This window comes from Anopheles maculipalpis, chromosome 2RL (genome assembly GCF_943734695.1).
Source record: "Anopheles maculipalpis chromosome 2RL, idAnoMacuDA_375_x, whole genome shotgun sequence".
Taxonomy (NCBI): Eukaryota; Metazoa; Arthropoda; class Insecta; order Diptera; family Culicidae; genus Anopheles; species Anopheles maculipalpis.
This window is the reverse complement of record NC_064871.1, coordinates 26,300,482-26,318,270: the sequence shown is the minus strand read 5'-3', so window position 1 is coordinate 26,318,270 and position 17,789 is coordinate 26,300,482. Positions and strand designations below refer to the sequence as shown.

Here is a 17,789-nt window from a genome sequence, read left to right as displayed (position 1 = left end):
ACCTCACTTATCCGTGCGTTTATGCTTTTCATTTCACTAGTTTTTTTTGTTTCCTTTTGCGGTTACCTAATTTGACCTCTGTTATGTGTTCTGGGGGAAAGGGGGAGAAAAGCCATCAGTGGTAGCTATTGTTATTGGATTAGTTTTGTATTGTGTCCACCTTCATCTAATGCTTAAGTATTTAAGAGATTTGTTGTTAAATATCGTAGCTTTTACTTGCAGGTCTCGTAATTTTATTTGTGTTACTTCGTTACTCCCCTTATTAATATTTGCTCTACACATTTGGCCCACCTTTCTAATTCTCTCTCTCTCTCTCTCTCTCTCTCTCTCTCTTTCTCTCTCTCTCTCTCTCTCTCGCTGCGAAATAGGGTTCGCTAATTGAAGGGAGTGAAGTGTAAAATATGTTATATAAATGTCGTACAAAAAATAACCAGTGGAAGTCCAATGTAATAGAGACAGACAGACCGAATCGAAAGAAGTACCACATGCACAATCGATCGCAGTATAGCTCTATGTAAACGAGTGTGTGGGAAAATACCTTTCCCAGTGAGGTTGAATGGTTTTTCGAAAAACTAGACCACAAGCCGAATCACGGACACAAAACGCGTTAACTAACTGAGATTAGCAAGACTTTTCTATTGTTTACCTCGATTTTTGTTTCACTGTGGTTTACTGTTGTACCTTTTCTTTTTTTTTTCCTACAGTCTCTCGCTTTGTTCTATTGCATATTTTGCACATATTTATAGTATTTTTATTTTTTACGTTGCTCATTTGCTTTTCTGCCTTTTTATTCTCTCCCTTTGCTGTGGAGTACCTGAGTGTTTACTTTCATACTGTTTTTGTCCCGTCATTACCAGGTTTGAGAATTCTTCTTTAACAGCCAGAACAATTCTAATGTGACGACTAATGCCTCTGCCTAACGTAGCTCTGCTGGTATCGATGCTGTTGGGGAAGAATGAGCTGCAAGTCAAGAATTAACGAGGATTGATTCCAAAAACAAACAAAAAAAATACTCGGCATGTTTCTATCTCGTTTAAAATTCGTACGATACTGAGCTTTAAGGACTCTTTTTGCATAAGCTAATCTGCCACTGATGTTCGGGAAAAACCAGAGTTCCTAATCCTAAAGATCCCTACAGAGTGTCGGTAAAATTAGCTCATTTTATCTTTGCAAAACCCTTTCCTTCTTCCTTCCAATGCGCAATCCATATTTAACCATTCCGGTAGAGTTTTATGTACAGCAGATGCTTAATATTGTAACTTCTTGTAAAACCGATCCTTACAGACTAGATAGAAGAGAGAGAGTGTGTGTGTGTGTGACAGAGAGAGAGAGAGAGAGAGAGAGAGAGAGAGAGAGAGAAAGACGTTCGAAGGAAGTAGATTTTTTTCTTAGAGGAAAAAGGTATAAATATGATACGTTTTGTGTTTAACCCACGCTCAATACTAACAGCAAACAAGCACCGTGTATTATCTGCTTTTAAAAACAAACAGGAAAACGAACCCAGATTCCAAATAGTGCGAGACTCTCTAAACTTTAACTCTCATTCTCGTAATAATCATCATCATCGTCCGTCTCATCATCGCCATCATTATCGTACTCATCGTCATCCTCATCATAATCATCCTCCTCGTCCTCGTCATCGCCAACTTCACTGCTAGAAGAGCTGCCAACCGTCAGCGTGCTACGGTACTGCGTCAGGGACGACACACCGGTTGCCGATCGTCCGCCACCCAGTATAAAATCGATGGAAAAATCTTTGTACTTTTCACCGGAAGCACGGCGCCAAATGGCAGGACCGCCAGCTTGGTACTGGGGCACCGTACTACCGATTCGACGACTTTTGTTCGTCTGCATGAATCGATCGATGAAGCTTACCACCTGCGCACACCGTCTCAGTGAGCTGGCGGCCGTTGGGAGTGTACCACCATCCGGTCCACCAAAGCCGCCGGTTGCGATGGTTGCGGTGGCGGCGTTGTGTTGATAGCTTGTCCCCGCCCGATTGTCGGTGGCCCATCGTGCGAGTTGTGATGGTGGCCCGCCATCACGTTGACGTTTCCGGCAGGTGGGGAGGAGGATACCGACGGTCGATGTTGCAGGTGGTTCCCGTGCGGATGGGACATGTACGGATGTGGAGCATAGGGGTGATGATGCAGATGGTTCGAACCGGTCGTTCGTGGATGCTGCATAGCTACGCTGTGATGGTGCGCTGTGGCAGTGATCCTTGCCGAGGTCGTTACTGGGGCCACTACTCGGCCCACCGTTACCTGCTGATGGGACGATGAGGGGTTTGATAGTGGCATAATACTGTTGTTGTTGTTGCTGTTCGATTGCTGCTGCTGCTGCTGGTGGTGGTGATGGTTTTGTTGCACCGGAAGTGTTCCTTGAATAGCCGGTTGCACCGACGTTGCTGGTGGATGAAGGTGCGTAGATGCTTGCGAATGGGGTGGAGGAGGCAGAGGAGGGGCAGAAGGTGGAGCAGAAAGGAGGTTGGGGTGGTGGGGAGGAAGTTGGTGATGATGATGCAAATGTTCCTGCTGATGGTGCTCGAGTAAGAGCGGTATCTAGGCGGTTGGAAATAAAAGGGCTTTCATTAATGACCGACGACGGGTGCCGGCGACTAGCGGCTTGCGTTGGCGCAGTGCTATTTCAGCTACTTCTAACATGGCTACTAACATCGTCTCGGCGTAATTGGTGTGTAGGCTGTAGGTACGTATCATAGAGAGAATGGGTTCAAGAATCGGTTCCGACGGGACACAACAGGAGGGAAATGTATTATCATTATTATTTACGAGTTGCTCGTACATTTGGTTGGTAAAGAAAACGCACATGAAAAATATGAAAATTTCGGTGTATATTTAATGGGTTTCCGTCGTGAATGATGCTGGCTGAGAGATGAGTCGAGTTATGATCATGATGATTATATGACGATGATGATGATGAGCATGAGGTGCAGAGGATGAAGGTGGTAATGATTCGATAACGTTTACAAAACAAATTCACGTATCGTAATACAATTTTGAACACCAATCACAAACCATACACGCGAATTGCACCGGAAACGAGTCGTATGTTCTTGTTTTTTTTTGACGGTACAGCGCCAATCGGAAAATCAAGGAAACCTCCGAAATGAATGAGATGTATACGAACGGAGGATGGGGCCAATAATTCGACATGAAACACACAGAGAGACATATAAACCCGACTTTGATGAATAATGTGTGGAGTCCACATTTCAAATCAAACACGGCATTACTCTACCTGATGTGCAGTGTTGTAGATTGTTTGCTGTTGTTCACGCGTTGCGGGATAAGTGCCGGCACCGGAACTGTTCAAGCTACCAGCAACCGTTGGCCCATTACCGGTGGCATTGCTACTGTTGCTGCTACTACTATTGCTGTTGCTATTGGCGGCGCTAGACACACTCCCCTGTCCGGAAGCTGATGTTCGCATCGTGTTACCGCGGGTCGGTCCAGTGGCAGGGAGCGTTTCGCCTGCTGGCGTGTTGGATGAGGAGGTCACAGATGATCCTCGTGAGGTTCCACCACCAGTACCGACCCCAGCAGACAGTGGGTACGGTTGATTTGAAGGTGAATTACGCCTTCCAGACCACAGAAAGAGAGAGAGTGTGTTGAGCAGGAGAAGAAACGGGAACACAGAGAAAAAGGTTGTAAAACACGTGCGCCAACGACTTATGTTGGTGCCGAATGTATGGCCTAATGTTTTTCCCATGCTACGGATCCATTTTGATATATATGTAAATTTACAAATATAAATATAATATCATGGCCACACACTACCAGCTTGCCAGAGATAAAACAAAAAATGATATTCATATATTTGTTCTGCGTGTTCTGAGCTTAGCTATATTATGAAAGGAACATACATACAACAAAATAAAACATAAAACGATCGATCCAATTTGTATTCCGAAAACCGAAAAAACCATGTTTAAGCAGGGAAACACTATATATGTACAGCAGATGATACAGTGGGCTCTAAAAAGGACGATAGAAGAGAATGATTGTTTACAGTTCCGGTAAAAAAGAAACGGCAGGTCAACTGAAAGGAGTGGTGCAAGCAATGGATGGATGGTGTGTGTTGTTTAAAAATTGTTTATATATTTGTGTTTCAAATGTACTTTTACTCTCTCTTTCTGTTATCCAATTTGCATTGTAATAAGATTCGTGTGCTCCTGTATATTGTGTCCATTCAATGTCTCCCCCTACATCGAGTCTCCTTGTCTCGGTGGCTGGTGTGTAGATTAAAGTTTGTTATTTTTATATACGTGCTTCTGCTGGTGTGTGAGACAGTTACTACACTCTACACACTTTTTTATCGTATGATTTCCCGGTTCAATTTTAACGCTACGCAGCTTTGTACCTCGTAGCGTCTTAATGCAAAGAAGAATGTTTCAATAATATTATTTGCTAACCGTATATCATGTCTTCAATTCATTGTATTACACCGTTACGTTAACCACATTTTACTAGCATTGTTTTTTTGTTGTTGTGTTTTCACCTATAAATTTGCCAAGGGGATTTAGGTCGAGAAGAATACACGGTATAAATAAGGCTAGCTACATCGAATTGTGAGCAGGATACATACTAACTGACAATAATAAAAAGAAATGAAAAAAGGAACAGCTTCAAACGAGTTTTATCTTAATTTACTCTTCTTCGATTTGAGTTAAATTATAATTGCCCTTTTTAGTTTGATTAAAATCTTGGTAAAATAATTACCAAATTAAAATCATTTTAAGCACACACACACACATACTTAATACACGATTATCAAAAAATAATAAATATAAAGATTTTCGATGTACAAATCTATTAAAGTAAACACGCTTAGTAGTCGCGATACCGCACAGTCCAGTCATAAGATTCTAAGCAACTAACAACTGCAAAGGAGCAGCATCGGTGCCCTCTTTCCGTAGGTTTTGTTTTGATTTCATTGATTGAGCAAATTATTTAATAAAACAGTTTATACATCATAACAAAAAGGTACAACATAGTACTACTGCTTCGCCATTCAGCGATTTTTTTTTATTGGCATAGTCCTATCTCATACCGTCGTTTGAGTCAGTTGAACGAAACGATAGAAGAAATAAGGGTCGAGTATCGGGTGGCAAATTCCTTAACAAACTTAAGTCTTACGTTTGCATCGTGGACAATTTACAACTAAGAAAAATAGTTAAATTACTAGGCCCGTGGTGGTGGGTGCACTTTTTTTTTAAATATGTATGTGTGTGTGTGTGTGTGCTTAAAGGGTACGATACTGTCGCACGGGGAGGGAAACAACAAACTTTTAATATGCTTATATATTTTTTTAAATCGCTTCCTCAGCTATCGCATCACACCTTAATGAATTTTCGTGCGCGCCCGCCTTTGTGTTATATATTAATCGTTTTTATGAAGAAATCGATAATTTGTCTACTTTTTCTAGCCTTAATTAGTTGGCCCTACATTATGTGCATACACGTCCTACTACTATCGCTATCGCAAGCTGGCATCTTTATCATTTAAACCTAATGCATGTTTATTTTTTGGGGTCGGAACCATGCACCAGCGGTTGGGCATTTTATTTCTGCTCTTTATCGGTTCCCTGCACATTTCTTGGCGTAAGTGTAATTGCACATCAACACATCGTGTTCGTAGTGTGTTTAACTCTAGGCGTGAATTTTTGCCGATTGTTGTTTTGCTAAGTTGTTTGCAACCATTCAAAAATTCACGTAGATTGTGTTAGGTTTTTCACTGTTGATTAGTTAATAATCATTGTAAGGTTCACACAGAACGAGAATAAAACCAATGGAAATGAAAAAAGAGAAGAAAATACAAAAGAAAAGAAAGAAAAAATAGAAGAAAGAGTAAATAAAAAAGACCATAAAAAGTTGATACAAAAATATAACGCAACAACAAAGTGTAAAGCTTCCCGTGGGTTGTGTTTTGGATGCAGAATGAGTGAAGGAATGCTAGCCCTTTTTTATTTCTTTTTTTGCACAATTTACAAGACATACTAGCAGAGAACTACTAAGCTGAAACCAGCTGTACAGGTTTATGAACCAAAAACACAACCCAGCAAAAATCATTGGTAGGTGTAATTCACCTGTATATAATAGGGTGGCATCGTAAAAGTGATACATTTTGTTTATGTACTAACATTGGAATCGCCCATTGCAGACCGCACTCACACCATCCGGCATTTCGTCCCATATCTTAAACAACCGTCTCTTGAATCCGTTATTACAAAGCGACAACCAGATTTGAACCTATTGGATTTCAGCATATACATACAGGCTTCGCAAGTTGGGTGACGTCAAACATTTGAATTTGGACGGATTCAACAGACTGTTGGTTAAAATATGGGACGATATGCCGAATGAAGTTTTTCAGCAACGATTTCAAAAAGCGTCTACGGACCCTTATCAAGTGCAAAGGTGCAAACATATTACAGCCTTTGTCGTCAAATTTAGGTCCTTAGTCAGAAATGTTTTTTGAGAGGATATGAATATTTGAAAGCGCTCATGAATTTTTGTCCGTACGGCAACAATTTTTGATTGGAAGGCATCAATTTTTAACTCTAAGCCATTAAATTGGAAACCAAAATTCTTTTTGGGTGTAAAGTATGAATCATTTTTCACAGAACAGAAATTTACATAGAAGTTTATGACTTGGCGCCAATAGTTGTTGCCTTCGTTTAAAAAATTAGGGCAAACTGTCAAAAAATTATGCGATCGTACGGACAAAAAATTATGAGTGGTTTCAGTTTTATTACTTAAACAAAGTATCACTTCTACGATGGTACCCTGTAATTTATAAACAATTTCACATGATTCTATGAAGAAAAGATGTATATATAGGAAAAGGGAAATAGAAAGCTAAGTGGAGCGTGAAGCTATGGTGGACGAGGTGGACCAGATGATAAAATTTACAATGAAGTGTTGTATGCCGCATTAGATTACAAAAACGAAAGAAAACTTAAGGTGTGCTGTAATCTGTTCTCCACTCTTTAATGTATGAGATGGCCCGTGTGTCCGCCCACATCCGTTGGACCGCGAGACAGCAAAACAGGTTGTGATGGGGGCTTACCTTATCGAAGCGCTATTTGTGGCCGAATGGGAGGAATTGGTGTGTCGGAAATCGATACCATTTTCCTGAGGGAGTCCCGGCGCATTACTGCCCGCACTGGACCCAAAGTGACTGGCAGGACCTTGCGCGGACTGCTGCTGTTGTTGATTCGGTGGACCACCGTGCTGTCCCCGGATGGATCGGCTCGAGATTGTAGCGGCGTTAGTGATGACGTTCGCGTCGATTGGACCATTGCCGTGAATGTTGTTAAATTGTCCTGTTGCAATGGGCAAAATGTTGAAGTTACTGTTTTTTGAGGTTCGTGATCACTAAAAAAAATCTTCTACCTTGCCCAGATCCGATAGCTGCACCACCAACGATAGCGGAACCTCCACCAACACCACCGCCAGCAGGACCGGAATTGCCCGATCCTCCGATGATACCAACACCACCAAGTGCTGCAGTAGGATTGAGCGGGATCGCTAACCGTGCATTCACCGCCAACAGATGATCCCTTCGGGCGACTAAATTATTGACGTGCTCTTCCAGCCGAATATTTTCACTCCGCAGCTGATGAAGACAGGATAGCAGAGAGGCAACTGAAAATGGCATAGAAAAAGACAGCGTAAGCAAGGTTTTGAAAAAAAAAAAACATTATTTTCAAGATCGTCCGTACTGTCGAAGTGCTGCGCTTGTTCCATAAGAAACTGAGATCCTTGTTCCCATTGCCGCTCCAGCAGCTGTTCCAAGCTTTGCGGAGTATTTCCATTAGCCGTCGCCGTACCCCCACCCGTTAGCATCGAGCTTAAAGAGTTGCCGCCCCCACCACCGACCGGCATGACAGGTTGCGGGTTGTTTGTGCGATTCTGAAATGGAAAAACAAAAGAATAGATGAGTAAAATTTCAACAGAATCTAAGTACAGAATCTAAGCATCGAAATTCACCTTTCCCGGGAACTGTGGTCCCATTAGTGCTGGCCCTGGATCGATCGGACTGGGTACGTACGAATGCGCTTCGATATCCATGCTCAGCTGTTCGGACATTTTTTGCGCCACGCTACTGCTAGGATTTAGCTGATTGCCAAGCATATGGGTAGCTGACACGATCGAACCACCTCCACCTGCACCACTACTAGCGCCGCCATTCTGGAACAGCCTTCCATCTTTCGCCTCATTCACAGATGCATTTCCTCCAGCTACGATTGAACTTGGTACAATTGTGGGCCCAGTTCCGGCAGCGGTTGAAGTTGCTCCACTCGGTCCAGCATTGGATGACATCTTGCGGTTACGTTTTGTTCCACGGCCACTAACAATTGTAGTGGCCGAAGTGCCGCCTACATCCGATCCGGGAGAACTTGGCGGAGAGTCCTTTACTTGCGGCACAGCAATAACGCTGTTGCTCATCATGGAGGCAGTAGATACGGCCACCAATGGATTCGTGGGTTGTGCTTCGTACGAAAACTTCAATCCACCTCCTCCTGTGCCGCCGCCATACAGGGAAGAGGAGGACGAAGAAGACGCCGTCAGTGTGGAGGAGGACGAGGAGGTCATGCTGTACGGTGTGCCACCCGATACGATCATTTCCGGCGTTCTGGAAGTAGATGGTGATGGCGAAAGTTCAACGATTGTTTGATGGTGCGAAGCGCCACGGTGCTTTTTGTTCGGATGGGCAACCGCTGTTACGATGGTACTGCTGCTACTGTTAGATAGAGAATGGTTGTTGCCAGTTGTGCTGTTAGTAGTGTGGCTGCTGGTGCCGCCGCTCACACCGCTGCTATTGCTACTGATGATGCTGGTGTTTTTGCTGTTACTGTTACTGCCACTAGTAGTGCTACTGCTTGCGATGGTGGAGGAGGTGGTGATGATGGTAGTGGTGATGGTGGAGGTGTTAATATTGCTACTAAGGATACTGTTGTTACTGTTGCTACTGTTACTAATACTACTGTTCACAATGTTGTTGCTGCTGCTGCTGTTATTACTGCTGACGCTAGTTAGTACGCTGTGTCCGGCCGAACCAAGACCACCATGATACTGTTGATGTGGGTGTTGATGATAGTTGTCAATGGTGGAAGTCGCGGTGTTGCTATGGTTCTGGTTAGATTTGACGCTTCCGGGTGGGTTGCTGCTACTACTGTTTGAGTATCCGGAAATGATCCCACCAATACCACCGTGATAGCCATGTGTACCGCCATGACCCGCCATTTCAATCACCGGATGTACACCGCCGGAGGAAGATCCAGCCTCGACCCTGACACCGGCAGAATTGGAAGAGTTGTTAGAGTGAGTAGTAGAAGAGGAAACAGAAGATGCGACAACACCGCCAGAAGAAGCAACAGATGAGATGGTGGAGGACGTGGCATTAATGGAAGCGTTGCTGTTAGCATTAGATTGATGCTGAGACTGAGTAGAGTAAGGAAGTGAAGCACCGCTCGAAGAAAGCTTTTCGTTTATGGACGCCGCTGCGCCAGATTGCTGCTGATGATGCGTATGTTGATGATGGTGATGGTGCTGATGTTGCTGGTGGTGCTGATGGTGGTGAGAGTGTTGTTGCTGTTGCTGCTGCTGATGGTGCTGTGCCAGATGCTGTTGATGATGGTGTTGGTTGTTCTGTGAAGATGAGGAATTCCCTACGACAACCGACGCTGTTGTGGATCCCGTTCCAGCTGCCATGGAGAGAACGCTGCCATTATTGCTAGCATTATTTCCTCCGGCCGGTGGTGCATTACTTCCACCCAAACCCGTTTGCTGATGATGATACTGCGATACATGATGATCGTCGGCGTACGAGTACGACTGTCCACCCCCGTCATGGGACGGTGGATGTGACGGAGATGGTGATGATGGAATATTTCGATTGCTTCCACGAGTTCCTGAAGATTCCACCATGATCGAAGGTGATCCTCGATCGGGTTGTTGCGACTGTTGCTGCTGCTGTTGGGAACGCTTCTTAGATGTTCGAGTTTTCCCACCACCACCACCGCTATTACCACCACCACCACCACTACTACCAGCACTGTTGCTGCCAGTTCCACCGGTAGTACCGGTTGTGTTGTTTCCACCATTGCCTCCACTGCGCTCTCTCGAGTGTGATCTGCGAGTGTAGGGAGCGGCCAGGGGAGGATTTTGGGAGAAAGGAGGAGGGGTATTGCGTTATAGAAAACAAATTAATAGCCAAAACAATCACACACACATGCACGTACGCACATAGAGACGGTAAAAAGCAACTAACAACAATCACATTCGGTTCACAAACGTGGTTCAAAACTGAAAAATCGAAACCTAACCCTCCGGTGATGTTTCTGCAACTGAGTTGCAAGAACTAATGTAATTTAATGAGTATTGCTAGTAAATATATCGGGATCAGTTTAGATCTTTACCGTTCAATACTGAATAAGGATTCATTCCGCGGCTATTATTCAGAAAAAAAAGAAATAGCTCACATGAAACAAGAATCGAAGTCGTAATACTGCAGCTTCAAAGACCGATTTGACCGTAACAAAACTTTGTCCTTCAAAAAAATTATTAAAAATTATAATTGAAAATAATATTAAGAAGTGTCTAACAATACTATACTTCCTTTACTTGATAGGATCTCTTTCAGATGGTTGTGTTTCTCTAGAGGCAGCAATCGGGGCCCCATTTATCAGTCCCATTTATCAAATACCCGCCAGTATTTGCAACAACCAACATTTTGTGAGCTTCCGGTCGGTGCCCCACACGGCCACTCAATAGAAAAAGAACGGCCGCTTATAGAAATATCCGCCTCTGCGTTCACTCCACGACATTACATATGTACAATATGTATTTACTACAGGAAACGGCCCGGTGGTAAGGCGACAACGGCGCCGGTCTTCATATCCTATCCTTTCGTTACTTTACTCACGCTTCTTAAATTTTTAGACCAAGCAGCATGCACATCATAGCTCTGGAATCTCATTTCGAAACACAAACTTTACAAAATGAAGAGATAAACAACGAAGTTTAGGGACACATAAAGATTTTAGCTGCAACGAAACAAATGCATTTTTTTAACATAAAGTAAACAAGCTAGTACCATCACAACGGCCGAGGTCACCTAGTTTGGAAATAAAATGGTATTAAAATGATTACAGCTAATGGCAACAAACACATCAAACACTACCTAAAAGGTGAATAACTTTTACTACTACTACAGCCGAGTCTAGCAAAAAAGCCCTCATATTTCCGACTTCCATGCTAGCGTTATTTGATTTATGAAAGCAGAAAATATGATCTATACATTGGTAATGGAACAGAATGGAGTAAGAAAGTGTAAAATCGTCCTCACCCGTACCTGGATCGCCGCCCGGTAGACGATTCCTCTTCCTGTAGCGCTGCTATCCGTGCGTTCGTCGTGGGTGGTTGTTTTTCGTAGCTAAACTTAAGCCCACCACCACCGCTACTATTACTGCTATCGCCACCGAGCAGCGTCGATGGCGAAGAGGTGCGTTGGATCGTGCTCATCGGGACGGGTGAAATGCTCTGCAGTACGGAACCACCGCCTGCACCCGGTGGTACAGAACCGGCTGGGGACAGCAGATCCTGCTGCTGTGATTGGCTGTGGTGCTGCAGTGAGGTTATAACATTGGCACCACCACCACTAGCCGGGGACGATCGCATCGACGGTGATTGCCGTTCGAGATGATGATGATGCCGTTCGAGTGATGGCGTGGATGTCGCCGAGGATCCGGTGGCGGATGAGGAGGAGTTGGCGGCGGAGGAAGACGACTGTATAATGTTCTGTGCCGTCGTTTGCTGTTGTATCACGGGACTAGAGCGATTCGTACTGGCATTCTACGTAGGGCGAATCGTTAGTCGCAAAGAAAAAAAATGAAAAAAAATCGCAAGAATATGTTAGTGACAATATTCCTGCGCTAGAGAACACAATTCCTTTCGAGCAATCCAAATCCAATCCCTTTGCAAAGGCACGCACATACACACACACATACAATCCTATTTTTTTTTTAGTTTTGCCGGCACTTACCATCAACTGATCACCGGACCGGTGTGAAAGCTGTTGGTAGAGTGAGTTGCCTCCAGCGTTGCTACTACTAGTACTGTTCCCGCTGATGCTCGCGTTGGCGGCGCTATTCCCCAACTGGCCACCGGGTGATACAATATTCGGGGTACTGTTGCTATTGCCGCTGTTGCTGCTGCTGCTAAGACTAGCGCTATGATTATTGTTGCTGCTATTGCTACTATTACTAGCGGGTAGATTAACTCCAGGTACGGTAGCCGTCGACAGTGGAACCGACACCACCAGGCTCGGTGTGTGTGACGACGATGGCTGTTGTTGAGGCGAGTGAGGCGTTTGCTGCAAAGATGACCGAATAGGGCCGAGCAAAAAGACCATGGAGCCAGAACCGTAAGATAGCAAACAATCGACGGACGAATCCTCGTACGTCGTAGGAAAATAAGAACTTAAAATCAGATCAGCGCTACTGCTACTGGGTTATCTCCGAGGCTGGAATGATTCGTTTTTTTTCCCCAGAAGCGACATAACATGTTTACCGGGGCAGCCCCGGTACCTCACAAGGACAGGTATTGCTCGACAATGATTGCTCGCAAGGATACTGTGCATGGGTGTAGTTCGTTCGTTTGTGTAGGTGAAAGTGATACTGTGTCCCTATGTGTATTTGTGTGGGAATTTTTGCTCGGGGGAAAGGATCACACGGATAGCGGAAAAACCGGCACTGGATACATCACGCGTTCCTTGATATGCTTACCTGATGGTGTTTGCCGGTGGTAGACGATGATGTTGAGGATGAAATGATGCTCGATGCGTGCGTCGACTGAATGAGGTTCGGTGTGGCATTTTGTAGATTCGGTTCCGTTGGTGCTGGGATCGCCACCGCCGACGTCGCTGCTGCCGCCGAATGTTGCTGCTGCAGCGGAGAGTTGGTTTCGGTTTTCGCCTGTAAGCAAACGCCAGAGCACAACGTTCCGGTTAGACAGCGTCGCAGCACGTACTCGCCGTCGAAGCGCAGTTTAAGCCAAACACGAACATCGTCGCCACTTTCGCGGCTGCTGCGCTCCTTGTGCTTTTTCCGCTTTTCGCGCCTTTCTTTCTTGTGGCTTTTGTGCTTGTTGTGTGGCATTTTTTGCAACGAGCGCTAGCAGCTTTTGATCACTTTCGTTTCCTGCGCACTTGGTGCTCTAATAGTCGGCAGAACTGTCACAAGCAGAACGTTTCGAATTAAACGTTCATCACAACGAAATTGCTCGATACGCATACCGCCGTACAAGCTCGGAAGGATCGGTACGGAATGACGCACGGTGGTACAACTGCGTATGAAGGCATCGATCGGAATACGGCAAGCCGGTTGCAGCCGGCATCCAATAAGGGACAAGCTTTAACATCACTACAAACCAACCACGAACATATTTTCGTATGTGAAGGAATCTCTTTTTTATAGTCACCATCAAAACATATATATGTGTGTACCTCTCTCTCCCCTAAGGGTAAGATATCGAGGCGCTATAAACAACGGTGTTCAATCCCTATGCGCATAAACTTCTCGCTAAGCAAATACGGCAAATCGGGTACAATTTCCTTCCCCTTTAGATTCAATTATGAAAAAAGTAGTTTCATAGTTCCCTGCGCAAAGCGAGCTGTTTGTGCGTTCCTTTTTGCCCTACCTTTCGACCACTAGCCATGCTCTCATATTACGTCGTCGTCGTCATAGGTTCCTTTCCTGGCCGATTATCCTATCAATGCGTGGATCGTATGTGACAGGCCTACGTGCGGATAGGCAGCAAACAGCACGGATATATGCGGATGGCAATAACAATAAACTGGTGTGCATGCCCCTTTTGGCAGGACGATTTTCAAAAGAATCCTTCACATTTATCCCTTACTACTACATGGAAAGGAGATGAAGGATTTTTGCCAATTTTCTTTTCTCACATCACTTTTAATGTTCTCTCTCTCTCTCTATCTCTTGTTCTCGTATGTGGTTTAGTGTGGCGTTCATTTAGGACAGTTCAAGGACGAAAAAGGTCTTACACACATATACATGTATGAGCAATGAAAAGGTACCGTACGCCAAAATCCGTTTTAAAGTCCTTCTTTTACACTTGTGTTTGTAGCACACTGAATGAATGTCTTGAAATGAAAGGAATGTTGCCAATCCGTGATCTTAACTTGTTTTGATCGTTATTTTCAGTATTGATCAAAACAGAAGATCCTTGGCAAGCAAGTTTGCAAGTTTTATCAATGAATATATTATTTAAAAAAAAACGTATAAACAAACGTATAAAATCGTAAAAAAAAACAGATTTTCCTGTTACTCTGGTCCTCCTGCTGTTTCTATTTTTGGGTTTTTTGTCTGCTTCGTCCACCAGATAAAAATAGAGATACTTTATATCGAGACACTCACCTTTTTTACGTTTTTTTCGTGCACTCCGATCGACAAAGGATCAATATGATCGTTTTTACTCAGCGACAATGGCACTAGCGATACTGCGACATCCCTGATCAGGTCACTGGAAAAGGAAATAGTATAAAAAATATCAAATATAAACCCTGATGTAATGTGTCTGAAACTTACCGATTAGAGTCCATCTCATTGCTTCCGGCAGACGACGTCGGTGTGGAGCGTGCATCGGCCTTTCGTTTCTTACCTCCGCTACTACTCCCTCCCGTCGTACTGCCACTGCCGGTACTACCACCAACTCCACCATACGAACCACTTGAAGTACCACCCGATCCCGTCCCAAGTGCCAGCTTGCTGCTCTCGATCACGGACGTCGAGCCAGAATTTCCCACCGAACCAACGTGATTATACACCGTATCGGAATTGACCACGATCGAGTCAGAGAAATTGCCCGAGGTCGATGTTTTCGCGTTTGTTTCCTTCGACAGCTGTTCTTTCCCGCTGCCTCCGGAATGGTCCAAAGGTGTCTTCATGATAAGTGTGCTAGCAGACGGTATTGTAGCACCCGATCCAGAAATCGAACTGGTGGATAACGATCCACTCTGACTGCTGCTACCTTTGTCCAGCTTATCCGAGTGATGTTTGGTGGAGCTGTTGGTACTTCCAGCAGGAGCGGATACATTGCCACTACTGCCGGAGGTCGACGAATATCCTCCTTGTGAAACAGACTGTGAGGATGCATTTGCGCCTAGCGATCCCAGCGAACCTGTGCTCGTTCCGGACGCAGCACCCATATCGACGTCTTTCGGTTGGTTTGTGTTTCCTCCAACGGAACTACTACTGCTGGTACTTGTACTATTGTTAAAATTGCTTGCATTACCTCCACTGGTGCCGCTGTTACTGCCGCCGCTGTTGCTGCTTGATGATTTCGATGACTTGGAGCTCTTGTCGCGCTGTAAACAAAAACAAGGTTTACAGTTTATTTTAAAATATCCCCATAAAGAAACAATTGTTGCAATAGAAACTTACACTTTTGCTATATTTATCCTTCTCCTTGGAGGTACTGCCCGAACTGCCATTTCCACCAGTGCCAATGGACGAGCCGGAACTGCTCTTACTCGAACTGCCACTACTGCTAACACTTCCGGTAGTGCCAGAACCACCAAGACCGCTACTGCTATTGCTCACTCGTCGATCATCGATACCACCGCTTCCGGACATGCTCGAAATTCCGGACGAAGTTGACGAACCCGTTGCAGACAGTGAAGACAACGCAGATATCGATGAAGAACCCGACATACCGGATCCACTGCCAGAACCTGCTCCACCTGCAGTTTGTACCGAGGACGATGAGGACGACGATAGTGACGGATTCGAGCTAGATCCGCTCGAACTCTTCGATGCACTTGAAGACTTGCGCTGCTTGGAGGATGATGACGAGGAGGAAGAGGAGGTAGACGATGAGCCACCGATGTTCGGTTCACCGGACAGTCGGCTGCTAGACTTAAGCCCACTGCTTGAGCTATTACTTCCACCGGCACCGCTACCACCACTACCGCCACCAGTACCGCTGGATCCTGCGGTACTGGCGCTCGAGTGTGGCTGAGCTGACGGTGGTTCCATTTCTTTCTCGGGCGACGATTGCCCATCGCTTGAGTTTGCTTCATGACTGATGGGTTTGTACGGTGGAATCGTTTTAACATTACCTCCTTTTTTCTGTGAACAAAGCAAAAGAAAAATATACGAAATAATGGTCCATCATCAGTCCTCATCATTGTCATCATTATTGTCATGGTCATCATTAACCATCAGTCCAAAACGGTCGGTGTGGAGCTTACCAGTTTGCTGTAGTGATGCTGACAGTATCCACAATATTTCACATTGTCCAGATAGTTGCCGGCTTCCTCGCACAGCAGACCGAGCTGTTGGGCGCAAGTGACATGAAACTGTTGCTTACAGCCAGATTTGTTACACTGCATACAAGCTCCCACAGTTGCACGAGATCCTTTGCCCATCTCCTGACAGATGTAGCATGCTATTGATAAATAACATGTGAAATTATTATTTAAATTATCTTTTCCGGCTGGATAGCATCCTCTACACTTACTTTTGTTGTACCGTTCCTGCGGGATCAGCTGCAGGATGATCGGTTCCATCGTAGTTACGTTGCCGAAACGCACCTCGGGTATGTAGAGCGCACAGACGACATGCGCCCAGCCCTGGTTGTCCGTTCGCTTGAGCGCCCCATCGCGCGACGGGCACAGTTCGCACCGAACCCGCGCCGAACGTTCCTGACTCTCGCACTTCCGACAGTACCAAGGTCCACTTGGTACGGTTACAATTCCGTAGCACGCCTGGTGCACGGCCACAGCACAACTTTGACCATCGCAGTACACTAGCGGATTTTCCGACCAGCCGCGATCGTCTGAACAGACACAACATCCACCGACCATCTCCTTCATTCTGGTCCGTGGATTAGCGTTGATCCTTTTCCCATCCACTGAAATTGTATCAGTGCGCGCTGTTGGTGAGACCACCAGAACACCAGCACTAGTGCTTGGTTTGACCAGTTTTGATTGAAAATCTGGCTCTGATCTGACTAAAATGACGCACGGGAAAAATGGAACTAATGCAAACTGGATTCGTTCACTGGTAATCTACACTTTGACTTACATTAAAATTAGTTTTTTTTCGTTCTTCGTGTAAATTGCACTGTTAATACACTGCCACGATTATTGTTTGTTTTTCACACACTTTGTCCACCACTTGACATGCTGGCTTCATCACAAAACAGGAAACATTCAGTACCGCCATTGCATCCTTAAAGAACACTGCCTTGAATATTTGCCTACCCGTAGGACGCGCACGCATTTACGCACGCAATCCAGCAACGCCTACTACAATAGTCTGTATTCATCAACGTTTTACCGCGTAGCGCTGGATACAACGTGGTAATGCATCACCAGACGTTTATCCTCATGGGCAGAGCATCACCAACTCCGATGGGGGTGTTTGATGCAGCTGCCACTGCCGCACGCGACTGGTGTTTCGTTTTCCATGCTGATGCTGCTGATGGGCGCGCGCGGTACAGAACAGCGTGTATCGCGGTATGGATTGTATGTTTTGTGTGTGCCACTTCTTATGCTTTCACCTTCCCACCGGCCTCGTCTTATTCACCACCCTCCCACTGCACCATCGTACACACACACACAAATCGGCGTGGGGGATTGATACATAAACACAGTCGGGCGTACCGTTCCGAGGAAAGTGAACGCATGTACCTTCTGGAGTATTTGTGAAGAATCAGCAGTTTCGTCGGCAGTACAATT

At 45.1% G+C, this 17,789-nt stretch overlaps 3 protein-coding genes across 3 annotated transcripts in view; 2 read left to right on the top strand and 1 right to left on the bottom strand.

Annotated features, from left to right (window-relative positions):
* The window catches only part of LOC126558678 (pancreas transcription factor 1 subunit alpha), a 396,742-nt gene that overhangs the window by 14,940 nt on the left and 364,013 nt on the right, over nucleotides 1–17,789 (top strand). The gene's annotated exons all lie outside the window — the stretch shown is intronic.
* The window catches only part of LOC126558880 (uncharacterized), a 204,381-nt gene that overhangs the window by 5,800 nt on the left and 180,792 nt on the right, over nucleotides 1–17,789 (top strand). The window lies entirely within an intron of this gene.
* Nucleotides 1,893–16,998, bottom strand: LOC126556582 (mucin-19). Its single transcript, XM_050211909.1, has 15 exons — nucleotides 16,568–16,998; nucleotides 16,299–16,495; nucleotides 15,490–16,176; nucleotides 14,635–15,413; nucleotides 14,464–14,569; nucleotides 12,811–12,999; nucleotides 12,069–12,398; nucleotides 11,373–11,878; nucleotides 8,012–10,157; nucleotides 7,744–7,933; nucleotides 7,415–7,666; nucleotides 7,089–7,344; nucleotides 3,259–3,598; nucleotides 2,674–2,700; nucleotides 1,893–2,561 (listed from the first exon to the last, which is right to left on the bottom strand). Exons 1-15 carry the CDS (start codon nucleotides 16,920–16,922, stop codon nucleotides 1,893–1,895), a joined length of 7,029 nt encoding a protein of 2,342 aa, XP_050067866.1. The 5' UTR covers nucleotides 16,923–16,998.

Coding starts and splice junctions, on each gene's coding strand:
- LOC126556582 (XM_050211909.1), bottom strand. CDS start 16,922: ATGAAGGAGATGGTCGGTGGATGTTGTGTCTGTTCAGACGATCGCGGC. Junction 16,177..16,298: donor AGCATCACTACAGCAAACTG/GTAAGCTCCACA, acceptor CTTTGTTCACAG/AAAAAAGGAGGTAATGTTAA. Junction 2,562..2,673: donor ACCAATTACGCCGAGACGAT/GTTAGTAGCCAT, acceptor CCAACCGCCTAG/ATACCGCTCTTACTCGAGCA.